At 42.3% G+C, this 20,939-nt stretch overlaps 2 protein-coding genes across 3 annotated transcripts in view; one reads left to right on the plus strand and one right to left on the minus strand.

Moving 5' to 3' along the window:
- Positions 1–592: 592 nt before the first annotated feature.
- On the plus strand, positions 593–7,567 carry purab (purine-rich element binding protein Ab). The gene is made up of 2 exons (XM_044127430.1): positions 593–738; positions 1,033–7,567. The coding sequence occupies exon 2, from the start codon at positions 1,114–1,116 to the stop codon at positions 1,957–1,959; it is 846 nt and encodes a 281-aa protein (XP_043983365.1). The 5' UTR covers positions 593–738; positions 1,033–1,113; the 3' UTR covers positions 1,960–7,567.
- Positions 7,568–13,074: 5,507 nt separating this feature from the next.
- psd2 (pleckstrin and Sec7 domain containing 2) overlaps positions 13,075–20,939 on the minus strand; it is a 44,830-nt gene continuing 36,965 nt past the window's right edge. For both annotated transcript variants that reach the window (XM_044127431.1, XM_044127433.1), the window contains 7 exons: positions 20,861–20,904; positions 20,538–20,728; positions 20,362–20,432; positions 19,905–20,062; positions 19,073–19,217; positions 18,820–18,963; positions 13,075–17,005 (listed from right to left, as the gene is read on the minus strand). In XM_044127431.1, coding sequence (XP_043983366.1) covers positions 16,790–17,005; positions 18,820–18,963; positions 19,073–19,217; positions 19,905–20,062; positions 20,362–20,432; positions 20,538–20,728; positions 20,861–20,904 — 969 coding nt within the window. In that variant the 3' untranslated portion in view covers positions 13,075–16,789. The remainder of the gene's footprint in view (positions 17,006–18,819; positions 18,964–19,072; positions 19,218–19,904; positions 20,063–20,361; positions 20,433–20,537; positions 20,729–20,860; positions 20,905–20,939) is intronic.

Consider the following 20,939-nt stretch of genomic DNA (forward strand, 5'->3'; position numbering starts at 1 on the left):
TAATAATAATAATAATAATAATAATAATAATAATAATAATAATAATAGTAAAGTAGCATCTTCATCTGTGTTTGGTGATAAATTTGGCTCGTTTTGCATCCACAAAAGTTGGTTATAAACTCACCATGAGGTCCAAAATATAGAAATAGATAATATAGGTTTCTTTTTTTTAAAAAACATCTGAAAACATCTGAGTACATAAACACTGTAAGATCACAAAAACGTGAAATATTCAACTAGCTGGAAAAAAAAGCAAAAAAAAAAACAAAAAAAAACTACCAAAACATATTAACAATTTCATTCATAAAACGTGCATAAAAAGAAATAAATCCTGGTTCAAAAAGGTAGCAAATGCGCATGTCAAATTAAAGTACAACCGAAACTAAAAAAAAAATAAAATAAAAAAAAAAAAGGTTTGGTTTATTTAACAAAAATAAATCCGTTTCCAACATAAAATCTTTCTATTAACGTTGGTAAGCGGGAACTGCGCTGTTACTAAGAATGACACAGCTAGAAGAAGAAGAAAAAAAAAATCAGAGAGAAATAATTCATGATGCTCCGCAGCTCATCACCCCCCGCCCGCCCCGCAGACTCCCACACCGACCGCTCATTCACAAATTTCCTTTTCATCCCGCTCTTCATCCGCTTCCACTGGGATTGTGCGGGTTCACTGTCCGTGGTGCTGACCGCCCCGAACGGCTGTCCTTGGTGCTGAAACACCCACCCGATAACCACCAGGTAAGGCTCTGCCTTTTATCGGATTTCAGAATGAGAACGAGGACAAAGAAGATTTCAGAGACCAAAATACGAAGGCAGTAACATGTAACGAACCCCACTGATCTCGTTAAGGCGATACTTTTACTGCGACAGCTTGATTTTGACCAAAGCTAACTTTACTCCGCGGTATGTGGCTTTATTAAAAGCTAAAACGTCCTGCTGAGTGTTGCGAAAGCAGCGTGTGTCTCTTGAACGCCGCACAGATTCCTGCTACTTTCTCTTTTTTTTTTCTGCCCTTCTGTCGTCTCGCGATAGAGCAGCGGAGCGGCTTGACGGGCAGTCGAGGTTGCAGCAGGCAGAGGGAGACGGTGGAAGGTAACGCAGGGAGGCAGCATCATGGCGGACAGAGACAGTGGCAGTGACCACGGAGGGCCCATCGCAGGCCCCGGCTCGCTGCCCCCGGGCGCGATGGGCGCCATGTCTCGGCTGCAGCACGACACCGAGGAGCTCGCCTCCAAGCGTGTCGACATCCAGAACAAGCGCTTCTACCTTGATGTGAAGCAGAATGTTAAAGGCCGCTTCCTAAAGATAGCCGAGGTCGGCGCTGGGGGAAACAAGAGCCGCCTCACGCTCTCCATGTCCGTGGCCGTGGAGTTCCGCGACTATCTCGGGGACTTTATCGAACATTACGCCCAGCTGGGCCCGACGAACCCGGACATGGTGCAGGATGAGCCGCGGCGGGCGCTGAAGAGCGAATTCCTGGTGCGGGAGAATCGGAAATATTACATGGATCTGAAAGAGAACCAGAGGGGGCGGTTCCTGAGGATCCGGCAGACCGTTAATCGGGGCCCCGGATTGGGAAGTGCGCAAGGCCAGACCATCGCTCTGCCGGCGCAGGGTCTCATCGAGTTCCGCGACGCTCTGGCCAAACTCATCGACGACTACGGCGTGGACGAGGAGCCGGCGGAGCTCCCGGAGGGCACCTCGCTCACGGTCGACAACAAGCGCTTCTTCTTCGACGTGGGCTCCAACAAGTACGGCGTGTTCATGCGGGTGAGCGAGGTGAAGCCCACGTACCGGAACTCCATTACGGTGCCCTGCAAAGTGTGGTCCAAATTCGGCAACACCTTCTGCAAATACGCGGAGGAGATGCGGAAGATCCAGGAGCGGAGTAGAGAGAAGCGGGCCTCCGAACTGCTACCTGAGGGCCCGCACGGCGCGGACGACGGCGACGACGACTGACTGGGGATCTTAAAGAGGAGCCGAGGTGAACCAAGCAAAGTCGAAATCTGAACTGTGTGAGAGAAAGAGAAAGAGAGAGAGGGGGGGAACACACACACCAGACTTTTAACTGTAAAATAGATCGAGATTTTCCAAGGGAATCACCCCACACACACAACCTCCACAGACATGGCAGCACCTCTGCTGCCTCCTCGCTCATTTTACTGGATGTCACCCCACTTACCACCCATGTAACAGTAAAGCCGCTGCTATCAAGGATCGAACTGTAAGATATGAACTGTTTCCTACTAGACTTAAACGACAATGAACAGAGTGTTTATAGTCTATCTCTACCAGGACAGATTTTGCACACGTTAAAGCTATTTCGAAAAGTAAATGTTTTCAATATATATATATATATATATATATATATATATATATATATATATATATATATATATATATATATATATATATATATATATATATATATATATATATATATATATATATATGCATAGATTTAATCAAAGTTTAAAAAAGAAAAGAAAAAACCACAGAGGTCTATTATATGAATCGACAGTCTTCATGTTGAATTAATATTTGACATCAGCACAAAGAGAATATAATGTATAATGGATTTTATGAAACCAAAATCAGAAACCAGAAGATGTAAAGTTTACTTATATGAAGAAAAAACAAAAAACAAACAAAAAAGGTACGCAGAATAAATATATATGAAAGCACTCTTATTGAATAAGAAGCACTACAGGCTTGTAAACACCTGTCAGCATGTGTGTAGGCTCATGCTTTGTAAAGAAGTTGGTGGGGTAGATAATGATTTGACCGGACGCATGGTCAGCTAATGACAGTATTTCTATCATGCAATCCTGGAAAAGGTTTGAGACAGAATTGAAAAGCCCACTTGGTGGGTCGGTGGGTTCTGGTTGGTGGGGTCCGGGGGCTCAAGCAAACGGGATAAAGCTGAGCTTCTCTATTGAATATCAACTCTCTTGCACCATGTCCATGTAAACCTAAAGGAGAAAAGTGCTAACTTAGATGTACTAATTATGATTTTGTGAATCAGCTGTAAAAAAGAAATCCTTATTAAGATACCCACGTTTTCAGTGGGTAACGTTTTTCTTTTTCTTCTTCTTCTTGTCTTATTAGTTACTTTGTTGCTCTTTCCTCTGGATGGGGTAGGGGAGGGGGGGATGCAGAAAAAAAAACAAAAAACAGGTTAAAAGGTCCAGTTGTGGGAGCGCAAGACGCAGAAAACAAAACAACAAAAAAAAACACCCCAACAACAAACAAACAAAGAAAAAAAAAAAGAAAGTGAGACGCGTCAGCGCGCGGCGAGGCAACAGCATCCTCTTTGACGTCACTACGACCCGTGCCTTATACACTCCACTCGTTTACGTGTTCTCACATGGATGGTCCGTGACCTCGACCGTTGTATGTTTTTATTTACGAGTGTTGTTAACAGTAGGCAGATATATGTATATATATATATATATATATATATATATATATATATATATATATATATATATATATATATATATCCTACTCACCGGCGGGGGAGGCTGCGGGTTGCTCGCCCCTGCGGTGCATGGAGCACGGCAACACCAAAAGTCAGCTGAGAGGGACATGAGGGATGGACAGATGCAGTGGTGGTGGGTCGGTGGTTGGCCGGAAAGATGCTGGAGCCAATGAAATTTGAGGGGGTGCTCACTGTGTTATGCCAACAGGGAGCTTAGGAACCCCCTTGCTACACGTCTAGTGGTGTGGCATCTTGTAGACGTAGGAGAAAGACCCAAGAGATGGCTTTGCTAACTATATGCATCATGATGTTGGCAAAAAAAAATTAAATAAAGGATGAAGAGCTGCCGGATGAGAGCAGATAGGAGCTGAGAGGTTTGCCCCATGCAGAGAGTGTGAGTGCAGTCCAGAGGATGCAGAGGCCTATCAACGGAGGGCCCAGGCAGTATCTATCTTTTCATGGTGCTACAGCCCTTGACGGGGTCCTCGGGACCTCTCGCCACTCATAACATGTCACTTTTGCATAATTTGTTTTATTTTTGTTTTTTTTCTTCTGTCCTCCTTGTTCATGTCTCCACGTATACATTGTCCAAAAACGTCTCGGGTTTCTCCTTCCCAGCAAGAGAAGAAGCCGCCTGGCTGATGTAGGACGTTTCATATTAGTGTGCAATATCGTGTACGTGCCAATGGTGGCATTGTATCAAGTGTACAGACTATTAAAAGAGGAAGAAAAAAAAAAAGACGAAGAAGAAGATGTACAGGCTGTGTGATCGGTAGATATTCGAAAGCACGAAGATAGAGGTCAATGCTTCTGCGTTATATTTCCCAAATGTGAAGACTGCTCAAACTGACGAAACGTCGTAGTGAGGTCTCGTTTTCCCTTCCTGTTCTGTAAAACCGGTGGGCTGCCTTGTCTGGGTTTTGTTTTTGGTGCGCATACACTAGTTTCGTGTTTTTATGTGTCCTCCACCAATGAGATCGCCCCCTCCTCACTCCTCTTCAAATGCACACAATGCAGACACACAACCGCCCCAATCCGTGTCAATGTTGGACCCCCCTCCCCTCCGCGTTGGTCTCCTCTGGACTTCAACCGCTTCTTGAAGGCAGAGGTCCAGTGGAGGCTGACAACACACGTCCAGCCTCCCCCTGCTGAGGCCCCCTGTTGCTCTCTGAGTGTTTGGGAGGTCTCTAAAGTATGTTGAATGGTGTCTCGAACTACACAAGGCCTCTTGTCACTAGGAGCCAGGAAAACTGTGTGTTGGGAGTGAGAGCTTGTTGGGATCGGTCGATTGCAGGACAGGTGAAGTACGAATCAGCTTTGGCTTTTATTTTATTATTGGAAGCACTTTTGCTAGCTGACCAGCTGAAGCATGGAGGGAGGGTGTTTCCGGTCGTTTCTGCGGTGAGGGTCACAGCATGTCCGTCGGACGTAGCTTTCAGATTCTTCAACCCAGGTCCAGTCCGGTCTCTTTGTGCTGACTTAATAACTTAAAATTGAACTCTTCTATCACAGTCGGGTTTATGCAAAGCCAGTTGGCACACAGCGGCTGACTCAACGGGTTGGGTGGGGTGGGGGACACAGACAGGCCGCAATAAAAAGCGTCGTCCTCGGCTGCAGGACGACGACAGGTCCGCTTCGATTTTTGTTTTAAAAAGGTGGGGTTGTGTTTGATTCATCACCCTTCTGGCATCCGAGAGAGATACTCCTGATAACGCCACCTGTTTCATGTACAGACATTTTGGCTCGTGGAGAGAGAGGGGAAGAGAGACAATGAAAGGCCCGACGAAGCCTGGCACTGTCCTGCTTTGGGCTCACCAGCAGCCGCCTTACAGATCCCAGCAGGACCGTTTTCTCTCGCTTGCAGAGATCATCTCATCACCCCGGCTGGTGAATGATAAAAAATAATAATAAAACGCCAGTATTTATTGAACATGAGCCACCAATGACTGTGTGCCCAACAAAGCACATCTGAGTTCATCCTGAGGGTCAAGACTCTCTGTTGTGTGGCAGCACTCATCCTCCACAGTACTCTCTCCTTAGCTTGATTAAATTTAGTTCTCCACAAGGTTCATGCGACACACGGCTAACCCACAACCCCCGCCCCCCCCCCAGCCATTAATGAGAGACCGAACCTGCTCAGACTTTATGAAACTTGCACCTTTCTCTTTCTGAAAGACCCCGACACGTATACCGTACAGGCCAGCACCGCGGGGGGGCAGTTGTGTTTTTGGCACAGAGCGGTTCTGTTGTGAAACTCGGCCCCTTTTTTTGGGTCGCGGCTCTGTGTCGGATTACGCGGCAAAAAAGGAGGCGAAGGGGGACGCACATGGGATTGATTTTTTATTTTTTTTTCCTGATCGATTCTAGTTTCTTATTTCACGGGAGATCACACAGTCTCAAAGCGAACAACAACAAAAAAAACACAAACCCGGAGTGACCTTGCAGCCATGTCTTTGCCCAGATTAGACCTTTTTCTGGGATGCAAAATGGTAGTTTTCTGCGCTGCTGTTTTTGCGTGTCAGTGGTCAGGCTCTGCGCTGAAGTTCAGCGTGCGCCGAAGCTGTTAGCATTGATGAGGATGATGGTTGATTAATTATAGTGCAGGCGGCCTCGCAGCAGCCCTCTGACGCGCCGTTTTCCGGCCTTTTCGTGTTTATCTTTGTCAAATGAGCTTTTTACTTTCTTGAAACATGCGAGGCTCGTTGAGCAAAAAACAGGAAAAGTGAAGGACTAGCCTCCTGCTGGCTGTTGCTAAGATTGCAACGTTGACTCCAGCTTGTTGTCTGCATCCGAACAGAACACCTGGCAGAACGCTTGGCAACAAAAACTTAAGGTTTCCAACCTGGAAGATTTTCCAGCTGCTATTGTTGTGATGTTTGAAAAACAATCCTAGAGAAAGTACCAGAGTGAATGTGTTTTGCTCCGTGGCACTCCCCCCCACCCACACCTGTTGCTGTGCACTGCCAGTTAGATGGCTGGGGAAAAAACCCACCAGAACCAATTCAGCTGGAGCAAATTAAACCTCATTTAATGAGGCGCCACCAAGAAATATCAGTAAAAAAAAAAAAAAGCTCAAATATTCTGAGCAGTAAGCACTACTGTTATTTCTTATTCAGTCTTTCTGTAGGAATCAAAATACCAGAGGAAGATATGTACTCAAGTAAGAGTAGCGCTACTTTAATGTGTTTTTACTCGAGTAAAAAGTATCCAATCAAAAAATTACTCAGGTAAAAAAAAAAAAAAAACGTTAAAAAAGTGTACTAAAGTACAGAGTAACTGTTCAAATGATCAATCATTTGATATTTAAAAACTACATCACCAGATGGAGTGAAATATAAAGTATAAATTTCATTTTACAAGACCAAACTGAAAATAATTCACATCAATAACATAATAGCAAAAAGATAAATAAATAAATAAAATCAGGCAAAACAAACATTTTCCCAAACAAAATTCTTTCAATTAAAAACGTATGAAGTTTTTAATTGCAGGTGTGTGTGTGTGTGTGTGTGTGTGTGTGTGCGTGTGTGTGTGCGTGTGCGTGTGCGTGTGCGTGTGTGTGTGTGTGTGTGTGTGTGTGTGTGTGAGAGTATGGTGAGATTTTGAGGGGGTAAAAGATGTTTGTTTTTCATTCAGCTGGTGGAGAATCCAGACATTTTACTCAAATAAAAGTAACGGTACTTTGTAATAAAGTTACCGGGGTAAAAATAAAAAGTGCAGCGTATTTAGAATACTCCTAAAAATTAATTTTTCCCCGCCCAAAAAAAGTTACTCAAGTAAATGCAACCGAGTAAATGTAACTAGTTACCACCCAACGTTAATATTAATAGATAGCACCAATACATTCATTACAATTACTGTAGTCAATGTAGCACTTTTGCAGGACTAGAGATATTGGCCGCATTTTTCTTTATTTAATTTTTTTAAATGAAACCAATCAGATCGTCTGACCAAACTAAAATTCTTTGTTGTTTTGTTTTGTTTTTTGTTTGCTTGTGGAGTTCCCTGTGAACTTCACTTTTCCTGTGAACTGGTCTTGTTTTCCCAAAAAGACAAGTGAATAAAAATCACAGCCTCTCGTCAAAAGCCAAGCGCTCTGTGTGACTCATCACAAAGATCACTGACAGGTGTGGTTGGAGGTGTGGAGAGGGGCTTGGGAGTGCAAGGGACGCGGGGGGGTCGGGTCCATACGGCACGCACAACGCAGAAGGGTCCATGATGTCTGCAGGCTGTACAGGCTACTGTTGTGTATCGTTGTAGAGATGTTCCTTCGAGTGTCGCGATGCTGTTAGGAACGACTAGACCCCGTTTGGGTGTTAGGGTTTGGGGGGGGGTTCACCCAAACGGGAAAGAGGGGTTGGGGGGGGGTCAATGCACAATGAACATATCCCATGACACCATTTGATCCCTTTACCCATCCCCATTTGAGATCATATGTTGTATCTTTCAAAAATATTTTAAATGTGGCGTGCGTGTGTGTGTGTGTGTGTGTGTGTGCGCGCGCGTGCGTGCGTGTCTGTGTGTGTATATAAATATATATATATATGGTTTGTTATATATGATGCTCCTCCTTTCAGAAAATATAACATGTAAACAGGAAAAACATCTTGCTGTTTTTTTCCTTTGTATTTTATACTTACAGAAAGCATTGAATAAAAACGGATACTTGCACTTTAGATATATTAAGAAAAACAAGAAAAAAAAAATCTGCATATTATTTTTGATAGGGATCTCACATTTAAAGAGTATAAATTACAGGCTTTGTGACTATTGCTGGACAGAGATGTATTGAGTTCTACTTACTGAAGTATATTTTGTCTGTGTGTCAGAAGGTTTACTAAAGTAAATTGCATGATAAAGTAGTGCTACACCAATTATTGTTCTGATTTTTTTTCTTTAGTTGGTATTTAAAAAAAAAAAAGAAGAAAAAATGTCTGAAAACTGTGATAACAACCCTCTTGTATCATGTTTAACCTCTCCTCACCCGTTCTAGGATATTTCTTACTGAAATATGGCCTTTTCCTGACTACATGACGATGGTGCTTACTTTGGCTTTTGACATCAAGCTCATCCCATTCATCTCAACGTCATCACACCTCGCGTCCTCACACACACACACACACACACGCACACACACACACACACACACACACCGTTACTTTCTGTTATGTACTCTCGCAACCTTATTAAATTTCTGTTGATGGCAAATAAAAAGAAGGGTGTGCTGTTTTGTACATTTGCTGTTTGTTTTCAATGTTTTTTTTTTTTTGCTTGTTTGTTTTTTGGTTTTTTTTTGGGAGCCTTGTTGTCTGAAAAATGACTAATCGCGCAATAAAATGTCATTCCACGTGTCCCCGTCTCCGCACGACTGTCTCGACTCTACGGCCTTTGTGTACATAAAACTGTTCAGTGTTGCTTTTGGAGGGGCAGGGGAGGCTGGCGCGGGATTTCTCGAGGTGAAGTTCCACTGCTGCATCGTTTTTTTTCTCCCCCTTATTGAAACTCCTTACAAAAAAAGATGAGAAAGAAAATATGAAGCAGACTGGATAAAAAAAATTTTTTATTCTTTAAATAATTTCAATAGCTTGATTTTTGTTTACTAGTCAGTCTATAATTTGACGTCAAATAAGGATGTGCCAGCAGTGTTGTAGAAGTAAGAAATACTGCCTCCTGCAGGTGGGAGTTAGCAACTGGCATTTTTGGGAATTAACTCAATTAGGAAGTAGCATAAAACAATGCTGGAAATTTGCGCAAATTGGTTTTGCGTAAATTTCCACGATTGTGGATTGCAGCACTTGACTTGTGTACATTGGATGATCATTCACAATGAACTTAATCATTTTCTTCCATCCATCCATTTTCTTTACACCCTTCTTCCCTAAATGGGGTCAGGAGGGTTGCTGGTTCCTCTCCAGCTGCGTCCCGGGCGAGAGGCGGGGTTCACCCTGGACAGGCCGCCAGTCTGTCGCAGGGCAACACAAAGACATACAAGACAAACAACCATTCACACACACACTCACACCTAGGGAGAATGTAGAGAAACCAATTAACCTGACAGTCATGTTTTTGGACTGTGGGAGGAAGCCGGAGAACCCGGAGAGAACCCACCATGCACAGGGAGAACATGCAAACTCCATGCAGAAAGACCCCGGGCCGGGAATCAAACCCAGGACCTTCTTGCTGCAAGGTAACAGCCCCTAATCATTTTCTTCTAAATGATAAATAGAGGTAGGAAGTGGTGCACCACCGGTGATCATCCGGTGTGAAACAAACTGAGAACAGAACATGTTCCGGTCAGAATAGATGTCCGAAAAATCGAGATATCGTAGAACTTCAAGTGAAAATGTTTTATTTTATTTTATTTTCACAACACGTCATAAATCAGTTACTCACAGAACACGTTTCACGTGGGACGATAATTGGTGGCGCACATCCTCTTTTATCCCTTCTTTTATCAGGTAAATGATCACTTGATTCATGGTAAATGCAGCCTAATGCCCACATAGCAACAGGTTAACAGCTCATACATAGGCGTTGGTATTATTATTATTATTGTTCAAGTTCTTTACGATGGTAAACGTCAGCCTTGTTGCTTATGCTAACAGTTAGCCTCCAACTAGTTTACATTTACACCAAAGTCTAATCCCCTGCAGGTGAGACATTAACTGCTTAACTACCTTTGAACAGAACATCTCTTCAAACAATCCTATGCTACACCTTTAAGAAGGGGAATGTGCTGCAAATGTCCAGCTAAGTTGAACTGGTTGAGGCTACCTCAGCTCACAGCTCTGACCCCTCTCCAATATCTCGTTTAACCTAGTGCTGCGGACATGTGTGCTTGTAATTTTCACCCGGGAAATCAAAAGGCAGAGTGTCACATTGACGCCACAGCAGGACAGCGGACACACTGTTGACAGAGCCGTGTCATCCAGGAAAGGACTTTTCTCCCTGCAACAGGTCAGTGCACCAAAAGCAATTAAAGCCACGTGGAGAGTCTGAGTCCACTGTCAGCCTATTCCAACCGTCTGGAGGAAAAACAATTCATATTCCCAGTGGAGAAGAACTGTGAATATTAATGTGGATGTGAAAAGCATCTGTCATCATCAACCATTGGATTACTCTCTGAAAAGCAAAAGGTGCACGCAATAAACATATTTACTTGAAAACAGTAAGATTTTTAGCAAGTGTCGAGGCTAATTTTTTTTTTTTTTTTTGCTGAAATTGTTTTTCTCTGTCGCCATTTTGATCATTTCTCCTTTTCTGCAAATAAACAGTAAATTTTTGCTTGGAATTTTGGAGACATGCTGTCAGTAGCTCATATAATAAAAGAACAATCTTCATTTTACTCAACCATACACCTATTACAAAGTAAAATCAGAGAAACTGATAATTTTAAGTGGTCTCTTATTTTTTTCCAAAGTTGTAGCTCTATTACTTGTCTGTTTTATTAAAAGCTATTGGAACATGTTCATGTATATCGTACCTTGCATAATTAAATAACACTAGTGCAGTTAAGTTTATTAAATCACGAGCTCACAATGCTAAAGATGATAACCAGAAATTAGCCTTAGCGTACTTTAAATGACTTTTACACCTGGATTTACGCTATAGGTTAACAATTGCATGGCAGTGATATAAAAGCTTCAGTCACTTAATGTCTGTTGAGTTTAAAAAGGAATAAACGAGCTTCTATGGGACAAATAATGAGCGAAAGACATGTTGGTGAAGCAACTTTAAAAATAAATAAATAAATACAATGAAGCATCTTGACACTGAATAAAGTATCACAAACTGAATAAAAATTAATTTCTTTTTTCCCCTGAAAAAAATGAGTTACGTCAAATGTAACTCATTTCTAAACTCAGTAGGTTTAGTAATATACTTATTAAAATGCTACTTTTCACAGCTTCATTTGAGCATGTCTTACACTTAAAAGACTCTGAGTTTTTTAAGTAATTTACTTCAAGTTGTTAAATGATGGAAGAAAAATGAGCGAAAGAGCAAATACAATAATTAGGCCAGCTCAATAGCTTCACGGCCTTCTCAGCGGCGACTTAGAGCACTAGCTACACTAGCCAACCAGAGAAGCTAGCTAGCTAACCTTGCTAGCCAACCCCGCCGAACTAGCTGGAGCGCGAGGTGCATTGTGGGTAATGTAGGCGACAGGTTAGGCAAGTGAGTAATGCGCAGTTATAAATCTCAAAACGAATATCTCTGGTTTGCTACATCACAAATTAAATAGACTGTGTAGGAATAATAAATGTGTTTGCACCAGTTGCTATTTTCTACTCATTTTTTCCCCTCTGTTTTAGTTATTTTCTGTGGCAAATCTTTCTAAACTCTGGTATTATTCTTGAAGGAGCTCATTTAAGAGACAAACTTGCTTTCAAATTTAGGAGCCGAACTTTAAAGCTGTGAAGGGAAAACAAGTTTCTAAAGGAATATAAAAAAAAAAAAAAAAAAACAGAGTGAGAACTCAGCTCGTTTATTACAATTTCAGCTCTGAGAAAGGACCAGCGCAACTTGAACTGTCCACTCGATCGCTATGTAGCACACTCAGTGGGATTCTCTGATGTCAACCCATTTGTTTCGTAATGGATTAAGGTCCAGGGATGCTGGCTGCTCCATAGCATTTATCTGGTTGTTCCAGAACCAACCTGCCACCACCATCATCCCTGGTAAGCGATAAATGAGGGAGGTCAACGCTGATCACCTTGGTGACCGCTGTCTGCTGAGTCTTTACTGTTTTGGCTCTTCTTTGGTAGCTTTCCATTTCCCTTGACGTCTCTGTGACTTTCATTTTAAAGCGTTTTATATAATCTTTGTGCTTCACTGTATGTTTTCCTCTCTCCAATTAACTTTTCAAGCAGCGCACTGTGTTCACTGTACAATATTTAGAGGGAGCCTTTTCACTCAGATTAGCAGATTCTCTACAGCCAGCATTTAGATTTGCGAAATTGAAGGTACTTAATAAAAATGAAAAAAAAAAACACACACCTGTTTCAAAGCACATTTTTCCACAAAAAGAGTGACGTCCCTGATTGAACCCCACGCTGTTGTGAACACGCTCCGTTTGACTAATGATTGTTACACAGAAACAGCGGCATGTCGTTTGGTTTTCTACTACTCTTCTGCACTGACTAGTAAATTAATTGCTTTGTGGCAATAACATTTTATAGAAAGCAAAATTCTAAAGAAATCAGGGATGTTGGGACGGCTGTTATTGTTTTAAACGTAACTTTGGGTGCACAACTTTGACTTTGTTATGGGTTTTCTTGTGTGTATATGATAACAGTTTCAAAGAGGTTGAGTATTGCTGAAATATTTACATAATCCTCTGAATCTTTGAGGAAAGCGATTACAAATTCTCTGATTTACATGATGTGGAGTTGCTTTACGATTGGGTGTAAATATGTTGAAATATATTTTAAGTACACCGCTATGTGTATGAACTATGTGAAACTATTTCCAAAGTGAAGTGAATGGATTTTAAATTTCAATGTCTGGCGAGCAGCTTTAAATATAAGAGAATATTTTGATTAAACTTCAAAAGAAATATTCTAGTATTTCTTTTTTTTTTTTAAATTTAAAAATAAATTTAAAAAAATATCTGTCATATAGCAGATATGCATTATGTCCCGTATAATGCATAATTCTTGTGCGTAACCATGATTCAACCACTTACCAATTCTCTCATCATTTCCTCCACGACAAAACAAATCAGATTCTAAAAAAATCCTAAACTTTTTTTCAGTAATCTAATAATCTGCTTTGCTCTGTGTTGGCGGTAATAAAGTCAAGCCCCAGTCATCTGTATAAAAGCTTACTTTATGAAGCACAGACTAAATATTCAGTAAATATGTCCTTTACATAGTATGCACATTCTGTCAAAATGTTCAAATATACAAACGAAACCAAAAGAAAAAAAAAAAAAAAAAAACACAGATCAAATTCTGACACCAACGTGCCAAAGTTGTGAGTTTTTTTCTCTTCTTCTTTTTATCCACTTTTTATTTTGTCACAACCTTATTTTACAGCACAGGCCTACCCTAGAACCTAGAACACGAGGAATCGAAGGTTAGCACGACAGCCAGACAAAGGGACTACGTCGGGGAAGTCTCCCTGTAACGAAGCGGTTCTTTTTCATCCAAACGGCTTTAAAAAACGAGTAGTTCCTCCTCCGGAAGCACGGCTCTTCTTCAGCGGTTTATGTTTTTCAGTCTGAAAGAGAATCCAGGTTATTCCAGCCAAAGTCCTAAACGAGGATCCCGAACTCAGTCAAACCTGGTTCTCCAAAGCGACGGAGGCGTCCAGATGGTACGGTCAGCGTTTCCAACGTGAACCGCATCCGGGTCGAGTCAGCGGATTCCGAAAGTTACTGGTCTACAGTTGTGTCATAAACAATTACGTTTGGGGGAAAAAAAAAACATGTTTGTGTGTGACTGGGGGAGCTTAGGCTCAGTCAATTAAGGTGCTCACAAACAGATGTACTAGCGCATCTCCTGTTCCAACGACCGTCGTTTTCTTCCAGAAAGTTCAGGTCCATTGGGTTGCTTTTTATCTCTTGGTTTGCGGGGGGAAAAAACAAACACATGAGCCGTAGATCTGCTTTGCCTGTTCTTGGTCTCTACTAAGAAACTTAAACCAGTCCCTTTTTCCTAGAAGTCGCTTCACACAAACAGAAAAAGTGTTTTGATGGCTACGTTGCCGGATATGACGGGCTTATCGACTTGGGAACCCGAAACCGGAGCAGTCCTGCTGCTCCGCTCCACAAATCGGCCGGTTTCCGTTTCCCCGAAGTGAGACGTCAGCTTCAGTCGGTGCTGGATACTGGAAACAGGCCAGAGAAAGTTATGACGGGTGATAGATCTGAGGGGGTTCTAGTGCATGTTCAGTCACAAAGATAAAGGCCGGAGAGGCTTTGGAGAGACCCAGGCCTGATGGTGCCGGCGGGAAGTCACACGCGCTCAATCAGCTCGTCGACCAGACCCAGGTATTTTTTTTTATTTTTTATAATCCTTCAGCTGCTTTTAGCTTCAATATGCCAACTGGAACACATTAACACACAACGACCAACATGACCCGCATCGCCCACACCTTCCTGTCCTGCTCTGGTCACAGCCAGACATGTTCTGTTGCAGCGCCAAGCCCAAGAGCTTCTATCTCTTGAACTTTTCCACATTTTGTCACAGCAACAAACTTCAGTGTGTTTGATTGCAGTTTTATCGGCCCAATCAGATTTTGTGCGATCGCAATTTGAGGTAAATTAGAACAAAACTACCATTTTTAAATTTAAAATCTGCTCACAAATGTGTTAGACGAAGCGGTCATCTTTTCCAAGCTATCTGTTGTTTCCCTCTGTCGTCTTGGTAACCAGGGGCACCTCCTCTCGTTGTACTCTAAATCCACCTCCGCTTTTAAGTGCTGTATTAAAACTTAGTTGAATACAGCAACTGTTTTCAAATGCAGACTGACCTACGTCTTGTTTTTATTGCTGGCAACGGACAAAATATCTTTCCTGTTTTCCTCAATCGAGTCCAAAAATATTAAGCGTAACTTTCTTCTAACGAGGGAATGAATATGGCCCAAAACAATTTGATTTTTCTTTTTCTTAATTTTTCTCTACCCAAGCAGACTGTAGGTCTATCTCAACCCTGCTGCGAAAGCTTTTTTTCTCAGTTTCTTGTTAGAAGCTAAAAAAAAACCCACCCCAAAAGTGTTGCATTTATGATCCGGTTTCTACAAAATAAAATGAATACAATTTTATTTTGCTAAAAATACTCTATGCTTAGTTTATAGTCAAGTAGGTAAAAAAAAAAAAAAATTGCAACATTTTTGGTGATTTTAGTTTTTACATTTTTTTTTTTTTTTGTGTTTGCGATTTTGGCCCACGTGACAAGAACACAAAGTAATAAATAACTGTGAAGTTACTCGTTTTATAAGCAGAAAATCTATAACCAATGAAGCCCTGTCTACTCCGATACACCTAAATAAAATGAAGTGCTGCCTTCAGAAAGCACCTAGCTAGAAAAACCAAAACGAAAAGGTCAAATGAACCTTTTGACCTACGTGCCAAACGCGACGAGTGAAAGAACGAGGATTCATACGGTGAAACACGGCGGTGGCAGCATCATGTTCGAGAGTTGCTCTCGCTCAGAAAGGACATGGAAAACTTTCCCCAAGTTCCAACAGGACCGTGAACGCAGCACCACAGTTGCACTCTGGTAGTTTACTTCAAGGCATATTCATGAGTTGGAATGACTTCAAAGTTGCTCTTCAGAGAGCCTCTCTGAACAACGTGACTAACCTGGAGCCATTTCACAAAGAAATCAGGGGCAAGAATTAGATTTCAGAACATCGTCCCAAATACGCACGAGACGCCTGCACTGAGGTTTGCGATGCGACGAAATGCTAAAAACTTCAAGCGCGTTGCAGACTTGTTTCTGTTCAGTTGGGACAGAAATGCAGCGGCGAGAGGACAACACAGACGACAGCTGGGAGGGTCTTTCTATCCGATCAGCACTTCTCATGACCCGTTTTATTTCCTGAAAATGTGAAAAATGTGAAAGACATGTTGGTATTTTGGGCAGTTTAAGCAGTCGATTGATCTCTCTGAGCCAAGGTGCCCTTCAGTAAGGCACTAAACCTCCAGCTCCGTAGTAGAGCAGCTCGCTAGGAAAAGTTTTACCCATTTTACATCCTCCAAACAGACACAAAAAAAAACAACCCTTCTGGAAACAGGACGACAAACCTTCTCTGGGCTAAATAAAGTCAAATAAATAAATAAATATGATAATTAGGGACTCTATCCTCCTGCGTTAACTCTACACACTCTTCTCCTACTGTAGGTCCATTCGCTACACGTGCCTGGATGAGTCCAGATGAGTGAAAACGGTCAAATGCTACTGCGGTACCGCGCCTGCCTCACTACACCCACCGACTCACTTCAGGACCGAAGCGCAAGGTCAGAAAATAAAAACCAGACGGTTCCGACTTGCTTTCCGACTTACTCAAACCACTTAAAGTTATTCTCCGAGCTTATGGCACTTCGACTAGACAACTTGCCCGACTCTGAGATGATAAAAGGTAATACTGACGGTGCTGCTGCGATGCAGCGATCACAGTTAGGATCGCTCCGAATGTGCGACAACAGGAGCTGAGAGAACGAAGTGGTTCAGCAGCTTCCCTCAACTATTGCTCAAGGTCAGGATATTCATCAGGTTTAATAACATCTGGGAGGGAGCGGGACGGTTCGCCGGGAGGGGACGGGGGAGATCCGAGGAGCCACGAAACGCGACAGGCTAGTGACTAAACAGTGCATCCGGGGAGCCTGCCGTTCTGGCTGGAGTGGGACAGGCTGATGGACGGGGAGGAGCGCGTCTTCCGCAGGAGGCACTCTCGGCCCGCCAAGTTAGCGTCCGACATCATTCCGCCGAGAACGCTGGCCTCGATCTTCTCCAGGTCGTCCGTTTCGGCACAGATTTTGGCCTGCAGGAGGCTGACGTACGTCTCGTAGCGAGTCTTCTGCTCAGAGACAGGGCAGGGGGAGAGAAGAGGGCTCAGAAACAATCAGAATCACTCAACTTAAAGCTACAGTAGCTAACTTATTTTAAAAATCTGTTTTGTTTTTTTTCACATTTGTTAAAAACGGTCACTGTGTCACAATAGTATAATCTCTCCTGTTGATGTGCTTCATTGGCATCTGAAGAAATGCCCAAATCCATCCAAAAACAACCAATCAGAGCCAAGAAAATGGTCTTAGCGCTGCTAATCAACCTCATGAATGCGCTGTTTAGCGAGAAACAACCTGCCTTTACAGGAAAACGTTAGCCTTTGTGATGAGGAATACTAACGCTGTAGCGTAGCAGAGAGCTCGTGTATGTGACCAGCATGTACATGAGCATGATTGACGGCATTAAGACCCTCCTCCTCACTCTGATTAGTTGTTTCTGATTAATGCTGGGACTAGGCAGAAGAGCTTGATTTTTTTTCCCACAGATTAAACTCTCATGACACGGTGACAATTTCACCATTTGTAAAAAAACCCAACATATTTTATAAACGTTAAATACTTCAACTCCAATGTGCAAATCGGAAATGTTCCAAGGCGCATATCTCACACAACCTCGCATTATAGCCACAAACCTCAAAGTATGTCATCAGGACTTCATATGAAAAGTGGAAGGAAAACGGTGCAACGATTACAAAATGCAGAAATCCGAAGTGTGTTGCGGATTTGCAATCAGCCCCGTTTACTCTGACAACCCTAAATTTAAATGGGGTTCAGAAGTCGCCTAATACGTAAAGCTGTGTGTAATTTTATTTCAGTATAAACTGACTGATCTGTGAAGAATTCAGACGTTTGTTAAGAGAATAAAACAGCATCGTGAAGGTCGTAACAAGATAAATTTGTCTGGAAAATAAATTACCTCAGTAATTATTGCGATGATAAACAATAATATCGTTGTTTTGAGACCATTTTCAACTGATGTATTGATAATGGCTTAATAATGCAAGTTTTCCCTCTCTAGGATCAGTGAATTTATTTTTGCAAAGAACCTTTAAAACTGGACGATACTTTAAACATCCGAGACGAATAAAAGGCAACAACCAAACAAAACTAAGATCCACACACAACTGAAACGGTAAATAAAATGAATTGGGATGTCTGCACACAAAACTGACATTCAAAAACAACATTAATCAGAACCAAAAAACATGAAAAATTTATGGTGCGATTATTTGCTTAGATTGCTCAGAAACAGAAAGGGAGAAAGATGTTCAGAAGTTTAAAGTAGGGTTAAAAAATTCAATCCAACTGTTTAGATTCAAATTAGTTATTAAACAAGTCAAGTCAATAAAAAAAAAAAAATCAAATTGGTTAAGCTAAACTAAAAAAAAAAAACACTTGTCCTGACACATGTGGACATCCAGATCTACAGTTTAGACATTTTATTTATGTGTTACGAAATGGATGAATGGATAAAGAAATGTCTTCAGATATAGCCCAAAATACCTGTGGCTCTAATTAAAGCAAAACATGGTTCTGCACAGGACCGACCCGCTGTTAAGATTTATACTTTAAATTCAGGTTTTCTGTTTAAGGTTGAAAATCACGTTATTTTCCTTCCACTTCACAGTCGTGTGCTGCTTTGATTCTGATCTATGACCTAAAATTAATTGAAGTTCGTGGCTAAAGGATGACAAAATGTCGAACCGCTACTTTTCCAAGGCGCTCTAGAAAACCCGGGATTGTCGCTGATCAAATAACAACAGAAATCTCTGTGCTTCCTGTTTGCTGAAGCTGATCAAACAGACGTATGGGTGAGCGCCGCTACCTCGTACGTGAGGTAGTGCTCTTTGAGCCGGTACTCCTCCCAGTCGCGGCTCTTCGGGTCGCCCGAAGGCTGCAGCTTCCTGTGCTCCTCCAGCTCCAAACTCGTCTGCTTCAGCTTGTTCTCGTGACTCAGCAGCTGCTCCTCCTGCAGCAACCGGAAAAAAACAAAAAACAAAAACAAAAAAACAGACTCAGAAATGAGCTGCTGAAAGCTGCGTTTCAAGCAAAGTGAATCGCGCGTGCTACTTTTGTACCTGGTTCAGTCTGGTGGACGAGGACGGCAGGATGGGCCGGCCGAATTTCTTCATGGATCCGATCGCGGCGGGAAAAGCCGGGGCGGAGAACAGCGCCGCCACCAGGTTTATCCAGAAGATCCAGGACATCATCTCCTCCTCACTCCTGCACAGGAGAACGGAGAATAAAAATGACCTGACCGGTGTTTGATCAGCAGCACCAGTTTTTAGAAGCTGTTTCTCAAACATAAAAAAACTAATAATTTTTAAAAAACTAGGGGTGGGCAGATCTACGTTTTTCAGTTCCGATGGCGATATCTGAGATTTAATATCAGATCCGATACAGAAAAACAGGTGAACTGACTTAAAACGTTTCTTTTTTTTTAAAAACAGACATAAATGTGCTGATGTAAAAAATTATCTGATAAGCTTTGTCACACATTTAAAAACAACTTTAATTTGTTCAGACAGACAATGTGGAATAAATAAGAAAGTGAAACAACAGGTTGTCTATTTTGGTGAAACATGTAAAAATAAACAGCATCAAACCTTCTTTCAAATGGTTCAGAAAGTTCAATCAGGGATCCCAAATATAATGTAAAAACAAGTAATAAATCATGACGTCACTCAGAGCACAAAGCATAGAATTAGACTGAATAGATGTGTCCTTATTGAAACATTACCTATTTCCCAACTAGAACATTTTTAATATCAGATATTACTATCAGATCGGTGCATCTCTAAAAAAAAAAAAAAACTCCACAGAGCTGGTGTTAATTATTTTAACATTCACTAATATCAACACGTTATCACTGCAGATGTTTTTGAGTTTCACGTCTGAGTGGTTTCTTACGGGGCCTGAAGCAGAAAGACTCTCCAGTCTGAAGTTTTCAGTTTCAGCACATGGGGCTTCTTGCTGTAGTCGGTGGCGCGAGTGGCCAGAGCGTGATGGATCCTCACCGCGTTCTTCAGGTCCGCCTCGGAAATGTCACTGTCGGGTTTGTACTCGTCCTGTTAAAAAAACAAAAGAGGAAAATCCGTTTAGTAATTAGGTTTTTTTGTGAAGTAAATGTACCAGTTTTACTTGGAAGTCAAACTGAACATGTGGTCAGTGCAGGCGTCCAGCCAGCAGAGGGAGACAAACGCACACCATGACTCCCTGTCTCTCAACACATTTTCTGCCACAAACACACACACGCACGCGCGCACGTGTGCACACAAACCGCAGCAGCTCGCAGCATCCAGCACGGCTGTCGCTGCGGTGGTGGATGTGTTTCTATGGCAACGGAGCAGAGGAAGAGATCTGGTACCTTCTGGAGATATAAGATCATCCCCTTTAGGACCGCATAGAACTTTTTCCAGCCCCGCCGCCCCTTCGGAGCTGGAATAGAAACAAACTAGAGTAAATATCTGTTTCACTAAGCAGTCAGTGAATGTAGATGTTTTGTCGCTTGCGGTTCGCCGGTCGGTTCGTGGGCGCGCTCACTTCTCTTGCCGTCCATCTCGGCGTCGCTCTTGCGCGTCAGCACCCCGTGTTTGTAGGTGACGGCGTTCAGCTGAACGGGAATGGCGATGAAGGGGTTAGTGCCGTCCGTCACCCTGGCAACACGCTTGCTCCCGCCCTCACACTGGTCCTCCACTAATTCTGACAGACTCTTCCTGAGCTCCTCCTCCTCACTGCGCGCGCACGCACACACACACACACACACATACACACACATATTGAGATAAAAACACCAAGAAGCAAAGAATAAATAAATAAAAATAAGCTTACATATTCCAAAAAATACTTCTAAAAGGTGTACTCACACTGCCCACTCCAGCTTTTCATTCTTGATTGAGTTATACAAGACCTGTGACACAGACAGAAGGAAAATAAATCCGGTTT

This window comes from Gambusia affinis, linkage group LG09, assembly GCF_019740435.1.
Source record: "Gambusia affinis linkage group LG09, SWU_Gaff_1.0, whole genome shotgun sequence".
In the NCBI taxonomy this organism is placed as follows: Eukaryota; Metazoa; Chordata; class Actinopteri; order Cyprinodontiformes; family Poeciliidae; genus Gambusia; species Gambusia affinis.

Excerpts from the sequence above, each read along its gene's own strand:
- purab (XM_044127430.1), top strand. The coding sequence starts at position 1,114 with ATGGCGGACAGAGACAGTGGCAGTGACCACGGAGGGCCCATCGCAGGC.